The sequence below is a fragment of the Meleagris gallopavo genome, chromosome 4, assembly GCF_905368555.1.
Source record: "Meleagris gallopavo chromosome 4, MGAL_WU_HG_1.1, whole genome shotgun sequence".
Taxonomy (NCBI): domain Eukaryota; kingdom Metazoa; phylum Chordata; class Aves; order Galliformes; family Phasianidae; genus Meleagris; species Meleagris gallopavo.
The window spans coordinates 10,905,939-10,929,182 of NC_139407.1; the positions used below are offsets into that span (position 1 = coordinate 10,905,939).

The 23,244-nt window shown below is 38.5% G+C and overlaps 1 protein-coding gene across 8 annotated transcripts in view; it reads right to left on the minus strand.

Annotated features, from left to right (window-relative positions):
- Nucleotides 1-23,244, minus strand: part of ANAPC10 (anaphase promoting complex subunit 10) — a 160,863-nt gene that overhangs the window by 123,306 nt on the left and 14,313 nt on the right. The window contains exon 5 of one of the 8 annotated variants that reach the window (XM_003205418.5): nucleotides 3,249-3,631. The exons of the other annotated variants lie outside the window; for them this stretch is intronic. Within the exon in view, the coding sequence (XP_003205466.1) occupies nucleotides 3,401-3,631 (231 nt within the window). The 3' untranslated portion in view covers nucleotides 3,249-3,400. Of the gene's footprint in view, nucleotides 1-3,248; nucleotides 3,632-23,244 lie in introns of those variants that run through there. 8 annotated transcript variants of the gene reach the window in all.

Sequence of the window (23,244 nt, forward strand, 5' to 3'; positions counted from 1 at the left end):
ACAAGAGTTTAAGAATGTTTTTTGCATGTTTTCACAACGATAACACATTAGCATTTCTACAGGTTTGCAACCTTGGATCTCTAGCATACATTAGCAGTTAACTATAGTTAACAACACTTGTTGATGCCTTTTAAAGAAGCACTTGACCAGGTAATTCACAAACTTAAACTAAACTAACATTTCAAGAACTTCTGACAGAGTCAGTCCTTGGAAAAATGCATTTTCTCAACAATTTTAGTGTTCAGTCAAGTCAGTTTCCTTGTTTAAGTGATGAGACCCCAGAGAACTATGGCAAAAAAAAAACACAAACAAGAAAAAAAAAGTAGCAGCAGCTACGCACAATACATGCACAGCAACTTCCAGCAATACTTGGGCAGATCAGGTTATTTATCCTAATTCAAATGCAAAATAGTGTATTGATACATAAGTAGTATCCTAGATTCAGACAATCCTCTGGGATCTTATCACTTAAATCAACAGCCTTATGTGACTAAGCACCAGAAACATTGAAAAAATGTTCTTTCACAGATGTTAAATACCAATGCACTCTACACTTGTTATGAAATAACAGAGAAAAGATTTAATTTGGCGTTAGCATAGCCACCATACTTGTTTCCAGTAATACTGAGTAACAAAGCGCAACGCAGGAACTGTAGTAATGAGTTTGTATTTTTACATTGGCTTTCTGGCACAGCCATATTTTCCTGTCAGCAGAAGTAGGAGGGGTTTCCAGTTGTACTCTCTCTATCTTCTCCCACCCTCATCATCATGGCAACTCACTTTTCACTCCCACTGTCTTACCACAGAGTACTGTTTCTACCCAATACTAAAAATAGATTCATTTTAAAAGGGGCAAAGATGGATTTCACAGATGTAGTTTAGAGAGCAGGCAGAGAAGCAACTGTAAAAGCACAGTTTTGGGAATGGTAAATAGTGGCAGTAAAGCAAAAACGAAATAGCGGAATGTACAGCCTTAGACTAGATCCACTGTTGACAGAAGAATAAATTAACTACAGCCTTCACCTTTACAGAGCCTTAAACACCTTGATGGTTAGTAAAAGACAGCAAGAACTTCACATAATTTTTATTTTATTTTATTTTTTTTTTTTTGAAGTGCAGTTCCCCTCCCCAACACAGACCTTCAACAGCATCCAGTTTAATACAGGTACCACCATTTCTTATAGCTACTTAAACAGCCTTTTGATTTTAGAGTTACGTAAGTAGTCAGGCTGATTTCAGGAATGACAACTTGGTGTTTTGGATACAAGTACTTGGTACCTCTTTCATAAAGATGTAGGAGCCCTGGAAAAAAAAAAAAAAGCAAGACAAGAACTAGGCTCCCTAAAGATCCATTTCTACTGAAGCAGGGAAGAACAAGCAGAATCAGTCCTACAAGCCCGGATTAGCTCTTAGAGTGTTAAGAAGTGTTCTGCTTTAAAAATATGTACCCGTAACAACTCAGACACATTCGATTGTTTAGACAACCCTTGAACTCCTATGCAAATCACTCACCAGGATGGTTTATAAGCAACGCATTCACGCTTACTTCGAGGACTGGTCTCTTGAACAGATGAGAAAATACACATATATATTACTGAAGTGTATAATACATTTCATACAGTAGGAGAAGGTAATATTTTTAAGTGTTTCTTTGCATCAAAATATTTTATTTGTACCTAAACAGGATTTAGAGTTACCACAGAATTATCAGTGGTAGAATCATGAGGAAGTAAAAGCAGTGTGACAACAAAGCTAGGAAGAACAACTGCAACAATAAAAAAAAAACCTATACACAGAAAACTGCATACCTTATAACCATTTTCCTCAATAATTTATGAAAGTAACTTTTTTTTTTAAGTCAAGATTTAAATATGAAGTCATACCACCTCTGCTTCAAGTAAGTTCACAGAAATGTATAACTCCCCAACACCATACAGTAAAATTCACAGAACTGCCTGAGACATGATAAAAAGCATCATAGAATCACTCAGGTTGGAAAAGACCATCAGTTAAGGCTACTCCTCAGCTGAACAGGAGTTCTGCCATCCTTCATACAGAAAGAGTAAAATAGTAGTATGATGCTCTTAAAGACTGAACCTGCATTTAACAGAAAACTCAGGTTACTCATGGTCTTCTTTACCAACATCACTATCAGACAATACTCATTTTAATTATCTTCCTAAACACAGTGGAATTAAGACAAAAACAGAACTGTTCAATGAACACCAGCTGACTCCATTAAAGTATATAAAGGAATTCAGGATTTCAACAGTAGAATCCTCATCCTCCTCTGTCAACGATTTTCTGTGTTACCTCCTTTCTCTTCTGGAGGACATAATGTCATTGCTTGAGACGACTCCATAAGAATTAGTCTCTCCTTACTCATAATAATAGATTTTCTTAAGTTTTCCTTGATTGAGATTAGTTCAAATTTACCATTAACTTCTATAGTGCTCAGAAGAAAAACTGAGTTTGATCACTACTGAACACTTCAAAAATCCTTGTACTGTAACAGCCTACTTTCTAAAACACACTTTTCAGAAAGCCAAAATAATTATTTAATGTCTCAGTCTAATCACTAAGTGTTAAATATTCCTATTCATAACAAGTACACATTTCCCTTGCAGTATGCTTTAATACACTTACATTAAAAAAACACCACTACGTGTCTACAATTATCTTATATTATATATTTCATTTTTCAAGGAATGCATTGGATCTCAAGGGTACAGTCATAACAGAAATGATGTCAGTGTATTTCTAACTCCTCCTGTTTAGAACAGCTAGCATATACTTAGATAACCTACACTCAATCTGTCCACATAACTCTATTACTACACTAAGTCATTTGGAAAGATTAGTTTTTACTCATCTAATTATCATCTACTTCATAGTTACATAGAAGGCTAAATCCTTGCATAGTGGTTATTAAATCAGAGTAAAAGAAAGAAACAGTAAACAAACAAGGGCAGAGAACATTACTGGCAATGTCTTTAAACTATGCTGTTCAGAAAGAATGCTCTTTAAAAGTATAGCTTATAGGTAAAGGAATAAACAGTAGAACTATTACTTACATGCACGATCAAGGAGGAAATAATGTACGAGGTAAAAAAATTGCTGTATCAAATCAATCATTGATGACATGTCATAAATGCTCTTCTTAAACAATCCAAGTCCCCACCCCACGTAATGCAATGCACCCAAAGACTCAGAGCAAAAGTAATGAAAAGTTGCACGCTAAAAAAAAATACTGTAATAAGAGATTTTATTTCAAAATCATACAAAATGTAAGTGTAAACATAGAATTGCACTGAAGTTAACCTTGCTTTTAAGTAATCAAATATTTTAACAACAATACTGCCATCAAAAAGCTGTCTTTATTAGTTACTATTAAGAAATTTTACCTTATGGAGCGATACATCATGAAATCAATTGTTGTACATCTAGGAAATTTACCAATAGAGCTCTCTTCCACTGGGGTGTACACTTTGATTTGTCTCATATGAGTGTCTCTTCCATTTTGGTGATTAGCTAGAACAGCTATCTGAATCATAAATGTGCGGATAGGCTTCTTATGGGTATCTGTTAAAGGAACATGAATCCAGCCGCTTGGTTCCACTAATTCAAGTTGCTGCCAAGAACAAAACACAAGAGCACAACATTCAGGAACAGTCAATATAAACTATTACATATCAAACCATACCTAGCACAAGAATTTTGCTAGTAAGATTTTAGTTACTTTTTCAAACCAATCTGAAGCCATTTAATTGAATACGCACAGCTAATTTACTACTGATGCAACTGGATACAAACTAATTTGTTTGACTACGGTTGTTTGCTTTTGTCTTTAGGAATCTACTCTTAAATTTTCATTCTTTAAGATGAACTTAAATGAAGAAGCCAAGTCAAAACATTTAAATCTTGTTACTAACTCACAATGACAGAATGCACATTTGTAGTTTTTTTTAAATCTTAATCTACGCACTCTGAACTGAAGTATACTAGAAAGACTTAGAAAAGAAATTAAAAATGTACAAGCAATTTTTCCAGAATTTCTTAGGCTATTAGGGATATTGAGAAATAATAGGAAGGTGAAGGAGGAAAAAAAATACAGGATAACTCACAGACTTGACCACACAATCACCTATGTGTCAAGACAGATGCCTGTCTAAGTAATAATTGCTGCACAGCTATTTAATTACATTCTAAAAGTCCATTCTCAGTTTGCTTTCACACAACAAACCAAGCGGAATATGATTTTTTTTTCTTATTTCTACTTCTATAGAAGTCAACATCAAAGCAAATGAAGAATTGCATTTTGTTAACTTTACACACATCACTAGTACGTCAGCATACTAAAACCAAGCTAGAAGTTACGCAGAAGCATAGCGACAGCTTTGATTAAAACTAGTTGCTCTACTTCAAAGCACAGCTCAAAGACCACGTGGAGGAGCACAGAAGTCAGTGCTCCTGACTTTCTAGGGGGAAGAGTCAGGGGTGGGAGAGAAATCAGTTCTCCACAAGCAACTGAACTTCACACAGCTGAACTGACTGCTGCTTTTAGCAGATGACTTCTGAAGAAGAGGTATGCCTTGGGCAGCTCAAATGTCTCATCCTTCTCCTGAACACACTGCGTGACAAGAATCCCATCAAATGCTTAAAACTAGTTGCCTTTGCTGAAGCTTGTTAAAGATCCACATGAGATCTGCTATTTTAGAAGCATTATCAAGCACTCAGAAAACCATCCAAGAAACCAGCAAAGTTAAAAGACGCATATCTTAAAACTGCTTTCAGTTGAAAAAGAAATGAAACTAAGGTACTTTTTTAAAATATTCTTTCCCCTGACGCAGGCTCTCCAATAAATCATTTCCAAATCATTAAATTCACTAAGAGTTAGTAGAATACTTACACTCCTAGGCGGAAACTTACACAGATACACATTCACATGTTTGTTGTAACCCTGTCCCTTTCAGAAAAGCCTATCAGATCTTTTTTAGCATAGGTTGCTTCAGGTAGCAGTAACCTTTAAAAAGTGATAAAACTGATCCATTGCCGAAGCAGCTTTACATACAAGAAATTAATTATGTGAGGCAGTTGCCAACTGATAATAGCAAGCATGATTTTAATCTCTGCAATAAATGGAAAGAAGGACGATTTCAGTAATATTTTATTGAACTAGTACTAAGGTGAAGCGCCTATGATTTAGTAGCAAATTTTAAAAGTTACATGTAATTAAACTTGCATTTTAATATTACTCTCAAAGTTTTAAAAGTTTGACCGATGATTCAAAATGAAAAATCAAGTTTCTGAGCTACGAAATTAGGGGTTTTAATGCTTGGATCAGTTTGAAATTGATTACTGGATACACCTTATGTCATCAGTTTCAGATAGAAACAATGCAGTTCAGATTCATACTGTTTATTGTCAAATAAATTACAGAGAGTAAAAGGTCTTCACCTCCAGAAACAGAAGAGATACCTTGAGATCAGTGGAACTGAATTGTTACCTTAAAATTAAGTTAAATGCCTGTTACCTTCACATAGAAAAATCACATCCTAAGAACATTACTAAGGTCCAGAGATGAGCATTTCAATTATGAGAGATGCAAATGCAACTTCTAAGTTTCTTCCTATGTCAGGGTACATTTTTAAGTTACATACGTATTAATATTTGGTTTCATCCCCTATCAATAGAAGGTAGTCACACATTCATGGAACTTGTTTTTCAATCCTCCTATAAAAGGCAATTTATTTCTTCCCTAGCCTTTAAACAGTGATAAATAGTTTCTTCAACTGTAAAACAGGCAACTAAATTAAGTTTAGATTAAAATAATCCCAAATTTCACATGTCAAACGTTGCCTATTTTAAACCTGAATTTTAATTCCTTAGGAACATACAATATTTGAGATGTTCAGCTCGCACCAAGTTCACATGCAGCTTTATGCGTTCACATTCCCACAGGCTAGTGACGTTTTTACATCAGCTACTGGAACACGCAGATTACATGAGAAGTTATCTCAGTGCATCCTGTGAAGAGACCACAACGATGCACAGAATTCTTCAAGAAGTACTCAGTTGTCTCAGCCACTTTTCTTTTATTGTTTTGTTCCTGAAATCTGCTTTGCTTACTGCTCAAGTTCCAGTTTCCATAACAAATGAATTTATTGTACGAACTCCAAAGTCATCCTCAAAATAGACTCTGCTCCCCATTCTAATCTAATGGTTGTCACTTGAAATAACACACATGAATCAAGTTCTAGGCTGAATAGTGCAAGGGGTCTGGATTTAGGTCTAGTCATTTGAAGAAATTAAGCTCACAAATAAGTAGTCTAAATAACAATTCTATACAGTGACTCTTTCATGTCTCTGCCAGTTTTTAACTGATGCCCACATAGTTCAGTAAGATCATTAAAACCTTGAAACCCATTCAATTACAGAAGTTTAAAGACAATAATTATCTGAATTTTCACTAGAAAATTTTTTTCCAGTGATGCACGTATTCTGTGATCATCAGAACAGAAGATCATGACACACACTGCTCAACGTTTCTCATTCATATCGATCCTCTACTATGAAGAACAAACAGGAATGGCAATCAGCAGCGGCAGTACAAGACAATACGCTGCCCACTTTTAGTTTGGTGTTAGTACCCAGATCCAGCATTACAATTTTCAGCAGTAACAGGGTGAAACATGCAGTTCATCTCTGCCTGAAGCAGTCACAGCGTGATCAGAATCTAAAGGAAACTTACTATGAAGTTTTAAGAAATTCCTGTTAAGCTCATGCAAATGGCAATCTTTCAAAGCCTTGTAAACCAGTCTGGAAATTTGGGTGGATTTTTCACAGGGAGGCAAAAGGCACATCCTCAACACAAAGGCTGAACTCCTGCCAAACTACAAATCCTTGCTTCAGAGCTTGGGGGCACTGGAGCATCAAAGAAAGACACGAGAATATTCTTACACAAGCAAAACAGCATACTTTTCACTAGCCTACTTCTTATAACTGAACAGCTTTGGCTGAAGTTTCTTTAAAAAGTCAGCCAGAAGCAGACATCTGGAACAGGAAATTGTAGTTTGAACTGAACACTGATAAAAGTTTAAGAAACTAAGAGTTAAGTCTTAAAAAAGAAAAAAAAAATCACAGCTTAGGTAAAGGTGGCCACTGGCAACTCTACTTATAGTAGATATATTACACTCATTTCAGTAGACTTTTCTCTCAATTATTTTCTTTAAAAAGCACTAACCACTGTATATAGATGTTCTGTTCTAACCCTAAAGCACAAATTCATTATAAGGAAATGACACATTCAAGTTTCTTCCTTTATTTTTCCCTCATAGGCAAGTCATTCATTAGGAATCTATCACAAGTAACTGTCCTCCAGTAAAGTTTTACTTATCAGCTATGTTACTAATTCCATAAGCGAAGTTTAAAAAAAAAAAAAAAAGGAGACTTCTTTGTTACCTAAACAAGAATCAATACAAGTTAAATATTAGTAACCTGGGACAGTTCCCACAGCTCTAATCTTATATACCAAATGCGCTTAAGTTTCGCTGCTTAAACTTATTTCTTCTATGACGCATTTTAAGATGTTTGGGAGAGAAGCAGAGTGTAAAAGTCAAAATAAATGCAAAAACAAGGGATAAAAATTTAAATGTAAAGTCACTCACCTGTCCTTTGCTGCTGTTACATACTCTTATCTATCTCTTCTCCTGCTTTCTCTCCACTGCTTCCTTATTTTCCTGTCCTTTACGTGCTACGGCTTCACATATGGATTACTTGAGTGAGATTATATATTTATGTAATTTTAAAAGCCAAAGCAGAAATAACAGGGTAAATGGAAAGCCTCATCAACTGAATAATCCTGTTTCTTCACTTTCTCACATAGTTCAGAAATACATAAAGCAAACCTACTATTACCACTAATGGGAGTTCCGCCACAGAAGATGCAAACCATACGTACAAAAACAAAGTTAGCAACAGAAAAACCTGATAAACTTTAAACAGATAAGGTAAAGACCAAAAATCCACAGGAATCTACACTGGTATTGCTGGCTTCCTCATAGAATAAGTAGTCAAAAAATACGCTTCTTCTTTCAGGTCTCTTAAGGAAGACAACATACTTTTTCAATAGCATAATGCGAAAAAACTGTTACCTACTTGAAAGGGAGAGAATGTAACTTACACTCAAGAACAGTGAGAAAAGGCTAAGGGCAGCAGATAAAAACAAATCCATCTGATTCAACTGAGGAAAAAAAAAAAATCAATACGAGTGGACAGAATTAGGTTTCCTGAACACAAAAACCATCAAAAAAAAAAGTGAAACATGGTTGTGTATACACGGGTCCCAAAAGCCTACCCTGGGTCTGCTCTCTGCGTAGGAGGGCAAGAAAAGATCAGTTCACAGCTCTGAATATTGACTGTCAGCAGTGTGCAGCCTGTTTGGTCAACCAGCTACTACTGCTTCCAGGAGTGGTTGAGAAGCTGAGGTACATAATCGTGAGGAGTTGTACTTACCTCTCCTTTAAAGAACCATAAGCTCTCCAAAAAAAAAAAAAAAGAAAGCCAACCAAATTTAATACATCTTTCAATCCCATTATTAAGTCCCATTGTTAAATTTAACTTCAGTTGGCCAATAACAGCATAGAAGAGGGATACTACTAATGATGAAGGCTGCATTTCCATTAGTAAACAAAGAACAATTAAATGGAAGTCAGACAGCTCAACTGGAGAAAGAGCCTTCCAGTTTTGAGATTACAGAAGTTTGACAGCAAAAGCATCTGAGCAAAACACGTTTTCCTACTGTTTGGAAATAGTAAGTATCAGGGATATTTTGGATATAGGACCTCCTTTGTGACTTCCCGGCAGCTGTCTAAACAGTACATACAAATGAAAAATGGTAATGCCCTTTATGTCATTCTCCAGCCTGTCCCATGCCATACATTATCTGAGGCCAGTCTGGTGTCATATTTGAATTAATTCAGTTCCTTCAGACTACGCATGTCATAGCGCTACAGCCCTATAATGTACATAAGTACTCTGTAAGAAGTCTGCTCATTAATTACTTTCACACTTGGAAGCCACACCGTAGTTTTTCAGGCAACATGTGAAAACAAGTTTTTCCATTGTTATTTAATCCTACTAGAAATGGAAGTTGACCTCTTTTCAATATTCAAAGATATACTATTTAAATTTTGAGATCTCTTTGAAGTGGTACAAAACTCAAACTGCTAATTATTCTTACAGGCTTATCATATCCAAGTTGTCTACTACACGTACTGTAGTTACCATCATTGAAACAATGCAGAATTTCTGTTGTCCTAAAAAGCTACCTTTTGTTAAGGCACAAAGTTTAAAACCATTACAAGTAGCTTTATTCAGAGTCTCTACAAAGGCATCCCAGGATGTATGCAAGACACGGCTCCCAAGTGTTTTCCTATGCATATATAGGACAAAAAAGACGACTATTTTCTTTTTTCTTCCTTTGTTGGAAATAATCTCTCCGCACACACGCGCTGACAAAGCTGAGCATTACTGTTATCATTACAGCTCTAGCATGATACAACGACTCTTTGAGATACTGGTATATACAATCATATCTCCACCTGTTCATCTGTACTACTCGATCCAAGTGACAAACACGAATATTTACATATAAAACAAACTATAAAACCAAGCGGCACCTGAAGTTTGTCCTTCTACTTGTCTCATAGAGCTATCAAACCTACCTTTTTTGTGGGGTGCGAATTTTGTTTTCTTCAAAGTGTCTGGTAGGGTGCTACGTTTTGCTACTACAGTCGAGCACCAGCAGTAATATCACACCAACTGGGACTCCCTAATTCTCATTCATCACCTGATCCATCAACAAGAGAACCAAGGAGTTATCGCAAGACTCATTCACCCTTCTGAACTCTTGTAAAGCCACTGCGAAAGTCGAATGGAGAGTAAAAGCTAACAGTGGACTATTGCGGCCTATTGCAGAATTAAGTCACACCAGGGTTAAGCACTGCTATGCCAGGCACGCTAGAACTTAAATATCAGCTGACTCAAAGGCAGCCAAATGGTATGCCATAAGTGACATCAAAAATCACTTTTTGCAATCCCTATGGCAGCAGAGTGCAGGACAGTTTGCTTTACTTGGAGGGGCTGCCCTAAGGGAAAAAAAGCCACGGCCATACCATCTGTCACAGGCTGATCCAGACTACTATTGCACAGGTTATCCATGCATGTGAAACATGTGCCGCTATTATGCAAGCAAAGCGGATAAAACCTCTTTGGTGGAGAACAATCACAGTAACACAAACATGGGGAGGCCTAGCAGGTGGATTATATCACACTCCCACAAACTCACCGTGGCAAATGTCATGTGCTTACAGTAATGGAAGCAACCTCTCTCTTCTTCAGTTGAGTGGTCAGGCACTGGAACAGGATGTCCAAGGATGTGGTGGAGTAACCAACCCGGAAGGTGTTCAAGGTACATGTGGATGTTGTACTGAGGGACATAGTTTAGCAGGAAATACTGGCAATATGTGGATGGTTGGACTGAATGATCCTTGAAGTCTTTTCCAACCTTGGTCATTCTATGATTCTACTCATGAGATTGCTTTTGCTCAAAGAATTGGGTGCACACGGTGGGTAAGGTGGAAGGATGTCTTTTGTGTACCTTGAGGTGATTCGATGCTGGATGAGAACAACCAATAATTTAATTTTTATGATGTTAAATTGTTATATAATACTGTTTGTCATCATCATCACAGTTATGTCTTGTTAACATTGTTACAGTAAGAACTACAGAGGTTAGAAAACAAACTGACAGAACCAGAGCTAGCTTCACCACACGGTAACTCACTGTGAATCATCTCTCACAAACTGAAAGAATTGTGACAGATGGAGCATGAAGTAACATGCAGAATGAATACTATTGAGAAGTTACATGGATGACCCATAGATTATGGAAATATTGTATGTAGATATTAAAAAACAAGATAGGTGACAGTAATTTTTTAGGATGTGCAGAACTTGTGGGACCTGAGCATGATGTAAAATGATACGGAATAAGTGGTGGATGTAGACTTAGTTTCAGCTGGGATGGAACTGTTTTCCTCAGAGCATCTGGTAGGAAGCCATATTTTGACTCTAGGAGAAAAACTATGTTGATAACACATTGATGCTTGTACTTGGTTAAGCAGTGTCATACAGAGCCAAGGCTGTTCTCATCAAAAAGCCTAAGTAGCTGGGAAGGAACAGAATCAGGACAGTTGACTTAGTGATCAAAGGGATATTCCTTATGTGACATCATATGGATAGAGTTAGGAAAGGGATGGGAGTAATTCTAATTCTCTTATGCTGCTTGGGAGGCTCGCTGAGTATTAGTCTGAGTAGTGAGCAATTGCTTGTGTATCACTTGGTATATACATGCATATATATATAGTCAAAACTATTATCCTTTTCCTTTTCTCTATCTTCGTAAATTGCTTTATCTCAACATAGGAGTTATACATCGTTTCCCTCCATCCTCCCCACTTATCTCCCCTATCCCACCGAGAAGGGTAGCAAGCATATGGACATATGGGGCTCTGGCACCTGCCAGATTAAACCACAATACCCTTCTTCATAAATACAGTTTCACCCTTCTACATGCTTAACTAGTTCTGATCGTAGAGCTACATAAAAAACACCTTGCTTTTCCAAAGTAGATGTTCTCAATAATGTATTCTTTCAAACAGTGAAAGATTTTAATAAAATGCTATTTTCAGAAATGAAGCATTATTACACAGACTTTATCCAAGCTGAATAGTAGAATATGAAGGCAGCTTTTTCTTAGCATACTTCCCCCCAGCTATGCACATGCTTTCTACAACAACTGGCACGGAAAAAAGCTGGCCCAGTTTCCAAATTTTTAACTACCATGTGCTACCACATAACTAGCAGAATTCAGAATCTATAGCTAGCAGAATTCAGAATCAGTAGACTTATGCATAATTCCAGTATTGGAACTGTCAACACTGGAAGTAGCAGAGCTTGGGCTTCAGCCATCACTTCACTTAGTAAGGAAGAAAACCAGTTAATAGCAGCGATGCACCAGTTCCAGCAGAAAAATGAGGCAGATCCAAAAGAAACTTCACAAGTTCCAAGCGAGTCAAAGGAGGGACACCACATTAGCAGCTTAACAAGAATCACAGAAACATTCTCAAAGAGCTCACTGTGAAAAGCACACTACTTTGCTCTGATGAAGCAACGACCACCTAAGGAGGTGGCTCTGTGGTGTTAATCAGTCACCTCTTTAAATGGTCAAGAAATCTAACTGCAGTCCATTAGGTAGAACTTTTCCATTCAACACAGTAGTTCCTGAAGAGTAGAGGAGTACACCCAATCCGTCAAGATGACTCATCTATTAGCATGGCAGTCAGGATACCAGCTGTAGCATAATCTACACTATGCAATGAAAACTGCAAACATTAAAGATTAGTATCATACATAAGCAACCTGTTCAAATGAGCTGAAAAAAAGTACTTCTGGAAATATGGGGGAGATGGAAAAACAAAGGTCAAAACATCCTTAGCCAAAAAGAAGTTGAAAACTCTTTTTAGACTTCTTTACTCCAGATTACAACAGTCAAAGTTAACCAAGAGTTATACTGGGATCAATTAAAAATTAAAGACACAGGCCAAGCTAAAGATAGCACGTAAAGTTGACCAATGCAGATCATCTCAATAACTATTTGTCACAAAATGTCTGAGTATAAGAGTGAACCAGATCACATAGTGAAAAATTTACTAGATAAGCACTCAATCAGCTCAATAAAAATCACAGAAAAATTCTATGAAAAAATCTAAACCGTACTGGGCAAGGTTTTCAGAAGTGCATCAAGCTTGCACAGATAAGTTTTCAACACATCTTCGGTTTTTGTCAGAATCTTCTGAATCAATATAAATGATGAAATCCATCAAGTGCGCCAATTTAGTTTATGGAATTAAACCACCTGTTACAGTGACTAAATAACCGGAGTCAATATAATTTGTCTTCATTTCAATCAAGTATGAACCATTCAACAAAGGGGTAACAAGTTTTGCAAAAAAAAATATATATATATTATTTAGAAAAAGCTCCGTAAAGCATCACTTCTGCTTCAATTCAGGCCAAAGGCAGCTCACTACTTTCTTGAAGGTCTTGCACAGAACTCCTGGTAGAAGGCAAACAAATAGTAGAAGAGCAACAGACTCCTGTGCTAAATGAGTTGAGTCCCTTTAGACTTGTTTTTTTAATGGTCATTTTTCAAAAAAGCAATACTTAGTAAAAAGCATAAAAACTTCAAATGAAAAGGCTAGTGTAATTAACACTTCTACGCAGGTGTGGAAGTGGTCAGAAAGGTCAGAAAACCGAAGTAAAGGCAAAGTAAAACCTTTTAAGTAGTTTTCAAATGAGAAATCCAACTGAATGGTTATTTGCAGAGAAAAGACTTATTTTTGTGTTTTACCACTAATGACAAGTTTATCTAAGGCTTGATTCCAAATTAATTCAAGCCACAATCCCTAGCCCTACACTCCAATTACATCACTATCAACCCTAAGCATCAATATCACTTTGCCGTGGCTATCCAGCAGGAAATGTGACATGGAATTTGTAACAGGCATCATCTTAGGGACACAAAAATACATCTGAAGAACAAAATTCCTCAAAATGGTATACTGTATCATACAGAAGGCCTATATTGCCTAGTGCTCCCCTACCAAAAAAAAAAAAAAAAAAACACCACAACAGCCTTGGTCCATTCTCATTTCCTTATTAACTAGCACTTAAATTCCTGTGGTCTCCAAGTGTCAATCACAGCAGCCAAACTAGAACACCTATGAGAATCATAAATTCTTTAAGAAAATGGTTACTGTACAAAAGTGTTGATAGGTTTCCATATTCTCTCTACATGGTAGGCCAAGGATTTGCTGCCACGAATCTCAAATGGAGATCTTTGCGCCACCTTCCCAAGTACCATGTTTAGATTTCAAAGAAATCGCAACACATGCTGGAGAATGTCAGCAGGTTATACGTTGCACCTTACCAATCACAAAAAGGCATGTTTCTGAATTAAGACATCATATGTCAATTGTCATAATTTAATCTAAACTTCCATTTAGCAGAAATGATTCACCAGAGTGATCAATCAGGAAACAGCAGGTGACAGTGCAGCCTATCAATGAGTTTCATATGTTAAACTAAACCTATAACTCCTAAGTCAGCAACCTAAGCTTATTTGTGTTCCAGTTCAAACAGATTTCATCATTCATCTTTTGTTCTAGTAGGAACACTCTCTCCAACACTTTAGGTCCGATTTCACAGAAAACCTTTTTCCTAGTTAATTTAAGTATCAGTCGAAGCATAGGAGAGGCTAACAATATCCTGTGCATTCCAATTCTAATATCTACTTCTCATTAACCAGCTGTGTCACAGACAGGAACACCATGCCTCTGCAAAGAACATGGCTATTAAGCTTAGAGAAGACTCCCGATACCAAGAGAAACCCTTCAGACCTACAGAGACTTAGGTATAAAGTGAATCTCCATTACTCCCCTTGAGATTGGCAGATAGTATGCTGAAACTGAAAAAAGCAACCAAAGGAGTCTTGAGCTTACGCTCTAGAGTGGTAGGCTGAGTCTCAAAAATACGTAGTGCAGCCCAAAACAAGCTTTCTTCTTCAGTTTGTCTACTTCTGGTAGCTAAAGTGTTTCAAGACTAAGATGCAGACATTCTGGAATAGACAGCTTCTGAACAGTCTGGTTCTGAAAACATATTATGGAAAAGTTATGATTGTTACAAGTCTAAGCTTTCCGTAAGTCAGCATTATGAGAGAGGGATGAGAAGATTTTTTTTTCTCAACAGAGTACTGTTCAATTTATTACTGATGCAGATGAGAGGTAGGAAGTCATACATTTAAGAAATGTGATGCTCAGATGAAAAACTCAAATCATATTCTGAGCATGTTATATGATGTCACAACTCATGTTTGCTAACAGTTCTTTAAGGGATCTATCACTATCAAAATAGAGAAGACTAAGGCATAAGCAAAATACTGAAGTTTTTCTTTGACCATCCTTCCAGTAATCTTCATCCAAACTGAAGACAAAAAAAAAAGAGACCACTTAACACACAACTCTCCCTCCCACCTCCTCCCCCCCTCAAAAAAATAAAGAACAGAAAACCTTTGTCTTCCAAATCCCTTCCAGTAAGTGTCACTTACTGCATTCAAACCCTTAAGTCACAGCCCCAAATAACCTCTACTGACAGAGCCACCAAAAAAATCTAGATGAGCACATGAAGGAAGTTTTTCATAATAAAGGAAACGAAGGAAAAGTTACCAATTAAGAGGATACATCAGTATCTCTTTTACTTACATTTTTATCTTAGTCAGGCAAAAGAAAAGCAAAGCTAAGATTTTTCCAGTTATATTACTGTAACATGATAGAAAGTGCAATTATGACAGCAGAGCAGCAAGATCCCAGGCTGCAGAGAGTAGGGATTTGCTCTAATGCAAGAGCAGCAGGCACAGAAATGCGGGGAAAAAAGCTGCATACCTTCAGAAGGCTTCAGGCATGCAGGGATCTCCAGCAAGATACCGTTTACCTCCACTGCCAACCCTTAAATGAGATCTGGAAAGGGGTGGATCCTGACTCCACCCCTTCTGGTCACCTAGGTACATTGCATGCACCTGAGCTCCCCTGGATTGGCCCTGCCTCTATCACAGGTTCAAGCCATGACTTGCATTTCTACTACAACTACTATGATTTAAAAGTTTTAGTCACTCTCCAAAGAAGAATCTATTCAAAATAAGGATATGATCTCCTACTGTTTCCAGACGAGACAACCTACTCAGAGAAGACAGAACTTCAATTATCTACTGAACAGAAAACATTGAATGAAAGCACTCAAATATGCCACTACAGTAGATTGCAAATACAGTAAATTCATCTAAATTTCAGATTTTAGCATGAATGAGACCGATGACTGAAGAATAGCACAAAGTATTAGTATCAGTCACCACCATCTGTGAGAGTAACAGATCACAACCTAACTCTACAAGAAAGGAGGAAACAATTTCCTGTAAGCATCTAAGAAACAACTGTTTTACAAGAAAATGCCGAAATAGTTACACATCAAGAGAACGATAGACAGTGACATGAATGAAACAAAGTTAAGCTTTTAGGTAAAAGAGATAGATTTGACTAGATGTAAGGAAGATAATTTACTATAAGTGCAGTGGAGCACCGGAACAGGCTGCCCAAATAAAATGTGGATGTCCCATCCCTTCAAGAGCTCAAGGCCAGGCTGGATGGGGAGACGGGGACCTGGGTCAACTGTTCTATTGGAAGGTCTCACTGTCCATGGCAGTGCAGTTGGAATCAGACTATCCTTAAGATCCCTTCCAACCCAAGCCACTCTGACTTCTAAAAACTAATGGATAGAGGAGCATGAAGGAAGAGCTCCTGTTATTTTTTTCCAAACCAGAGCTGCTGAGTCATCTTGTTTTAACTGAATACTACAAGAGGAAACAATATAAATAAATTGTAAGAATGCTCCACACAAATTAATTACAAATGGAAGCTAAAATGATTGAGAATACTACCGGAAAACGACGACTCTTTCTAAGTTGCAGAGGTTTGCAAAGCTGGTGACAACTGCACTTACCATGTCTGCTGTTTCCATTTATTCTAACATATATAAGAGGATAATATTTTGTTTGTGTGAAAGTTAAAAAAAAAATCAGCTCACACTTGACCTTTAAAGTTGTTTAGCCATATCCAGGAAATACGTCTAGACATAGCTACAGTTAAATTATACAAATAAAGTATTTCTTGAAGTCAAATTATGCAATGAACATTACAGTTTCAAGTATCTGAAAACTAGCCACAGTGAATTAATCCTATATCAAATCATACCGAATAATCATCAGCTGCTGACAACACTAAGTCACAGAATCACAGAGGTCTTGCCCTCTGCATCCCATAGAGTGCTGCAACACTTGAAAAAAACAATCATGGAAAAAAATATAATGACAATTAATGAAAACCAACTCAGTCACCACAGAGCAAATAGCTGCTAGCTCTCAAGAAGCCTCTATAGGTGAGGGAGAAGTTCCACCTAACATAGATCCATTCCTCCTGCTGTAAAAGGCTCCTATTATATACTGAGGAAAAAATTACATCTTTCATGCAATAAGTTATACCCGAGTGCTAGCAAATAAGTGAAAACTTGGTTTTTAAATGAGCAATATGACAATACACTGCTTTTGAAAAACACACCAAAAAATTGGATCAAGTGAAAGCATTTCTTCTGGATCCACAAGGAACAATCTTATTTTCCTAGGCAGATTTTATTTCCAGGGAAGCAGAAAACAGAAAGCTTACCTCTCCCAACAGAGAATAAAGACCCTAAAGTACTAATTGTATTCTATCTGGATAGAGATTCTGCTGATGACAGAGGCAGATAGTCAGTAACAGTACGTGGGTCAAAACCAGTCAACTGCAACATTACCCAAGTTCATTATAAGATGCCAGATTTCAATAAGCAAACACAGAGTAACATTTCAGAGGATCCAGAGCAGATGCAACTTTAAACAAGGAATATTTGTTCATTGGAAACAAATGCAAGAGACTGTTGTGAAAACTATGTGTAAATTTAAAAAGGCAACAGTATGTCTCATCTGAGAAGGATCTCAAGTTAATAAACACGTCTCACTGGAGATATATTTTTGTATGAATGAACTTTAAAGCAGAAGAAATAGTGCATCTGTCACAGAAGTTCAGCTGGGTAGTTTTATATGAGCCAGAATACACTTCCATAAATTTGCAAAGCTGGAATCAGGACTGTTGCCCAATGGAAGCATTTAATTTCAAGTCTACACAATTTCTTTTTCTCTAATGTACCAGAACAAATACAGTAGAGTTTTTAACCTTTTGCTTGGGTTTTCTTACAAACCTTTAAGAAAACATGCCCAGTAAAACGCAGGGCTATCTTTCACTATTTTGAGGTCAGCCTTTGGTCTCTACTTCACTCAACACACATACACTCTATTTCTTGAATACCTCCTAGGAGTTGAAGACTCCTCAAGTAGCCAGCCATTCACTTTAAGAATGTACAGTTTCAAAAAGGTATTCAGACAAAGGTACTGGGTTGGGTTAATGCAATTTTACTGCAACAGCACGTCTACTATTAGCAGAAGCCTTACATAGTCTTGTATTCAGTAAATTAGGAATACAAACCACATGAGAATTGAAACAGAACTACACCATACGCGCTCCTGAAGGACGAGGAAGCATGAGTATGGATCCAACAAAACACTTAAGTGACACAACTGATAACTTGCTTACCACCAGGCCTACTGAGTCCTTAAACTAGGAGTACCGTTGGACATTATCTTACTACTTAGAGACGTGAAGTTAATAACATGCTGACAGAACCCAATTGCAAGTGTACACCTTCCAGCACATCTGCAAGTCCTGTGGACACACGTGCACCTCTTCCTAATTTATTTCTAAGTAAATCACAGACAGTATAAACAGAAAGACTAATAATTCCGCAACATAAAGCCACAGTGTGATTTACCCAAAACCTATTTTGGAAAACCTCTCCGTTAGACACGGTGACTATCACAATCACGAAGACCTATTGACACAGATAGAAGCCTGTTTAAAGATTTAAGTCATTACTCTCGATACAGAACTGCAACTATTATCTTAGCAAGATAGTAATGCTTTGATATGATCTCACGAGTCATCCCCAGTAATATCTAATAGGTTAATTCTTACTAATAAGTGGAAAGCAGTCTCAGAACATTAGAGAAATGAGCATTTTCTGCATTCGCTAGTGAAAATTATCAATAAAGCCTCTCGTATACAATTGAACGACTACAGAGGAAGAATAAAAAAAAGCAGAGTTCACTCAAATAAGATTGAGAACAGCACTAGTAGAAAGCCTCATTAAAGACTATTTGTTAACATTCTTTTAAGATGAGAGAAAACATTCCAGAACTCATTCTGAAATAATAGAAGCATGAGATAAACCTAGTTTAGGAACTGGATTAAAAAGGCTCGAGAACACAGGCCCTCAAGCCAGACACACATGCCACATTCCACACTCTCATGCGTTCCTACTGAGAATAGGAAAACCCTGGGAAAGGTTTTTATGATTCAAATGCTTTATCTCTGCAATCTTGTGAACGAATAAGAACGAACAGTCCTCAGAAAGGAAGAAACTACATACCTATAGAAACATTTTCATAGGCTAATTGAGATAGGGAACAGAAAACTTCATGAGAATTCTATGCAGACATCATCTAGCAGCGTGTTAACCAACGTTCCTTGAAGATATGCCTCCCAACTAAAATAACGTTCCAGCAATCAAGGGAGCAAGACCCAATTCTAGGAAGGACTGTCATAAAGATAGCTTTATAGCTACTGAAGGTCATGTCAAGAACTTAATATTTGCTCTCAATGTCTATCACTTGCTAGGTGTACTTTGTTCTGACTGCCAAGGACAGCTTTGTTGTGGGAAGTGTTCCTTTCTGTCAAATGAAGCTTCTTTTCTATAAGTTTCCATCAGACGTCAGGCTAAGTCTACTTTCCTAATGACATGAGAACCTCAGCTTTCCATTTTCCACTGACACGTTAAAGTTTTAGGCATAAAAACGCAAGCGTGATTTTAAAGCTAAAACCCTGCTTACATATCTGCATGGAATACACCCATGGATCTAACCTCAGCCTGACGAACAATTCTCTTTATGCTTTTATAAATACTAAGAATGTGTCATTCTGTATGGTCTCTGTATGCTAACCCAACTTCTGCATTATGATAATTTTCTCGTTATTTGTTTTGCTGCTGGCCTGACACAAAGCACATTGTCTGTTTTCGCTTTATTTTTTTAGATGTTGTTTGTCTTTATATTTGCTACAAAGAAATACTACTTCAAATAATGAAAACACTCATTTGTACTGATACAAATACACTTACAACACGGAAGACACAATAGGGCTAGAAAGTTAGTAATGGTCCAACTAGCTCCTCATTCCTTCTACACTGGTACAGCTGCTTCCCCCCACCTCACTGCTAAACTGAGCAAGAGTCACAAGGTGCTCCCAGCTGTAGCTGCCCACAAGTTGGCTGTGTTAAGCAGATAAGATGTATCACAGAATCACAGAACTGTAGGTGTTGGAAGGGACCCCTAGAGATCATCGAGACCAACCCCCCTGCCAAAGCAGGTTCCCTAAACCAGGTCGCACAGGTAGGCGTCCAGGCGAGACTTGAATATCTCCAGAGAAGGAGACTCCACAACCTCCCTGGGCAGCCTGTTCCAGTGCTCCGTCACCCTCACCGTGAAGAAGTTCTTACGCACATTCGTGCGAAACTTCCTATGCTGCAGCTTATGTCCGTTTCCCCTCGTCCTGTCTCCACGTACCACTGAAAAGAGACTGGCCTCACCGCTATGGCCGCCACACCTCAGATATTTATAAACCTGAATCAGGTCCCCTCTCAGTCGTCTTTTCTCAAGGCTAAACAGACCCAGTTCACTTAGCCTTTCTTCATAGGGGAGATGCTCCAGGCCCTTCACCATCTTTGTGGCCCTCCGCTGGACTCTTTCCGAGAGATCCCTGTCTTTTTTTGTACTGGGGAGCCCAGAACTGGACACAGTACTCCAGATGAGGCCTTACCAGGGCAGAGTAGAGGGGGAGGATCACCTCCCTCGACCTGCTGGACACGCTCTTCTTAATGCACCCCAGAATGCCATTGGCCTTTTTGGCCACGAGGGCACGCTGCTGGCTCATGGCCAACCTGTCGTCCACCAGGACGCCCAGGTCCCTCTCTGCAGAGCTCCTCTCCAGCAGCTCATCCCCCAGCCTGTATTGGTGCATGCAATTATTCCTCCCTAGGTGTAAGACCCTACACCTGCTTTTGTTGAACCTCATCCAGTTTCTTACTGCCCAGCTCTCCAGCCTGTCCAGGTCTCGCTGAATGGCAGCACAGCCTTCAGGCGTGTCAGCCAATCCTCCCAACTTCGTAGCATCAGCAAACTTGCTGAGGGTGGCCACTATCCCCTCATCAAGGTCATTGATAAAAATGTTGAACAAGACTGGACGCAGCACAGACCCCTGGGGGACACCACTGGTTACAGGTCTCCAGCCAGACTCTGCACCGCCGCCGCCGACACTCTGCACTCTGCCAGTCAGCCAGTTCTCAACCCACCTCACTGTCCACTCGTCTATCCCACACTTTCTCAGCTTTGTTATTAGGATGTCGTGGGAGACAGTATCAAATGCCTTTCTAAAATCAAGGTAGACTACATCTACCGCTCTTCCCCCATCCACCCAGCATGTGACAGCATCGTAGAAGGCCACCAAGTTGGTCGAGCGCGACCTCCCCTTGATGAACCCATGCTGACTACTCCTGATAACCTCCTTTTCTCCCAGTTGTCTGGAGATGGTTATCCAGCACAAGCTGTTCCATCACCTTTCCAGGGACGGAGGTGAGGCTGACAGGCCTATAATTACCCGGATCTTCCTTCTTGCCCTTTTTGAAGACCGGAGTGACCTTGGCTATCCTCCAGTCTTCAGGGACCTCCCCTGTTATCCAAGACCTCTCAAAAGTGATGGAGAACAGTTCGGCAATGACCTCCGCCAGCTCCCTCAGCACACGTGGATGCACCCCATCAGGTCCCATGGACTCGTGGACCTTAGTACTGCCTAGGCGCTCACGCACGTCCTCTTTCCTGACTAAAGGGAAGTCTCCCATTCCCCAGACCCTCTCACTAACTTCCAGGGTGTGGGATTCCTGCAGGAAAGCCTTTTCACCAAAGACAGAAGAAGGCATTCAGTATCTCTGCCTTCTCAGCATCCCCTGTTACCAGAACCCCCCCCTCACTCAGTAAGGGGCCCACATTCTCTCTAGTTTTCCTTTTGCTGTTAACATACTTGAAGAAGCCTTTTTTATTATCCTTTATCACTTTAGCCAGATTCAATTCCAGGTGGGCTTTAGCCTTCCTCGTCGCATCCCTGCAGGCCCTGCCTACATTCCTATATTCTTCCCAAGTGGTCAGACCCTTTTTCCACATTTCATGGACCTTCTTCTTTCCTTTGAGCTTGCGCATGAGCTCCTTGCTCATCCACACAGATCTCCTGCCACCTTTTCCCCATTTCTTGCTCACAGGGACGCACTGATCCTGAGCTTGGATTAAATGATTAATGTAGTGACCTCCAACATCAATTGAGACAATGCCACAAGGCCTTCTCAGTTCTTATCCATCTCAAAGTTTCCATTCTTTTCATGTTTTTTCTTATGCTTAACTCAAATGTCAACTGCTAGCTTTCCTCTTTGAAAAAGTTATGCTGGGTTAGTAGCAGGATCAACATTAAATTTCGATTCTACTTTTCTGCACCTACTTGTCACTTCTCACCGCTAGAAGTCACGTACTACTCACTGTAATGATTACTTCCCACAATCAAGCCGTGAAAGACAATCAGATGAATCATAGCAGATTTGTAATTCACTGGTTTTGTCCTCCCAATCCCGTTTTACCGTTTGGGGGAAAAAAAAAAAAAAAAAACAAAAACAGGTCAAATGCCCCTGAAAAATATTTCACATTGACTCACAACCTCTCAATTTCAAAAATAAAAAAGCCATAGAGAGTAAGCAGTCTTAATATCTTCGCTGACACACAACAAAAACCCACCTCGGTTTAGATCTTTCAAAGCAAATAATAGTGTTCACTATTGGATTTTCAAAATATTTTTTCACATATGGAATCCAAAACGAGAATTGAAAACAATTTGAGAACCGGGAATTTCAAGGACTGGAAAAAGGATTGTTGCAGAACATGATAAGGGAGGGGAAAAAAAGACAGCAAGATAGGTAACAGCCCTCTCTAACAATTCCCATATGCAGCATGCGGGCCTCTTTACTACAGAAAAAGAGAACGTCCCTTCAAGAGATTTGGTGCTTCTCCAAGATTTTTTCCCTACCACACAGCTCCCTGAAGATGAAAGAAAGGTCCTTCGCTCCAGCCAGATTCTTCATAGCAACTACTTCCTTGCTTTGCTAAATAACTAGGGTAAGCTCAGCAGTCAAGCAAATGTATAATGATCTTGAGTATCAAGATTACTTACCTTGATCCTTACTATTAGTTTATTTTCCATTTTCTTTTCTCTTGTTTTATGAACCTATTACAAGACTAGAAATTGTCATCTCTCCCTGCATTCAAAAGTTTAA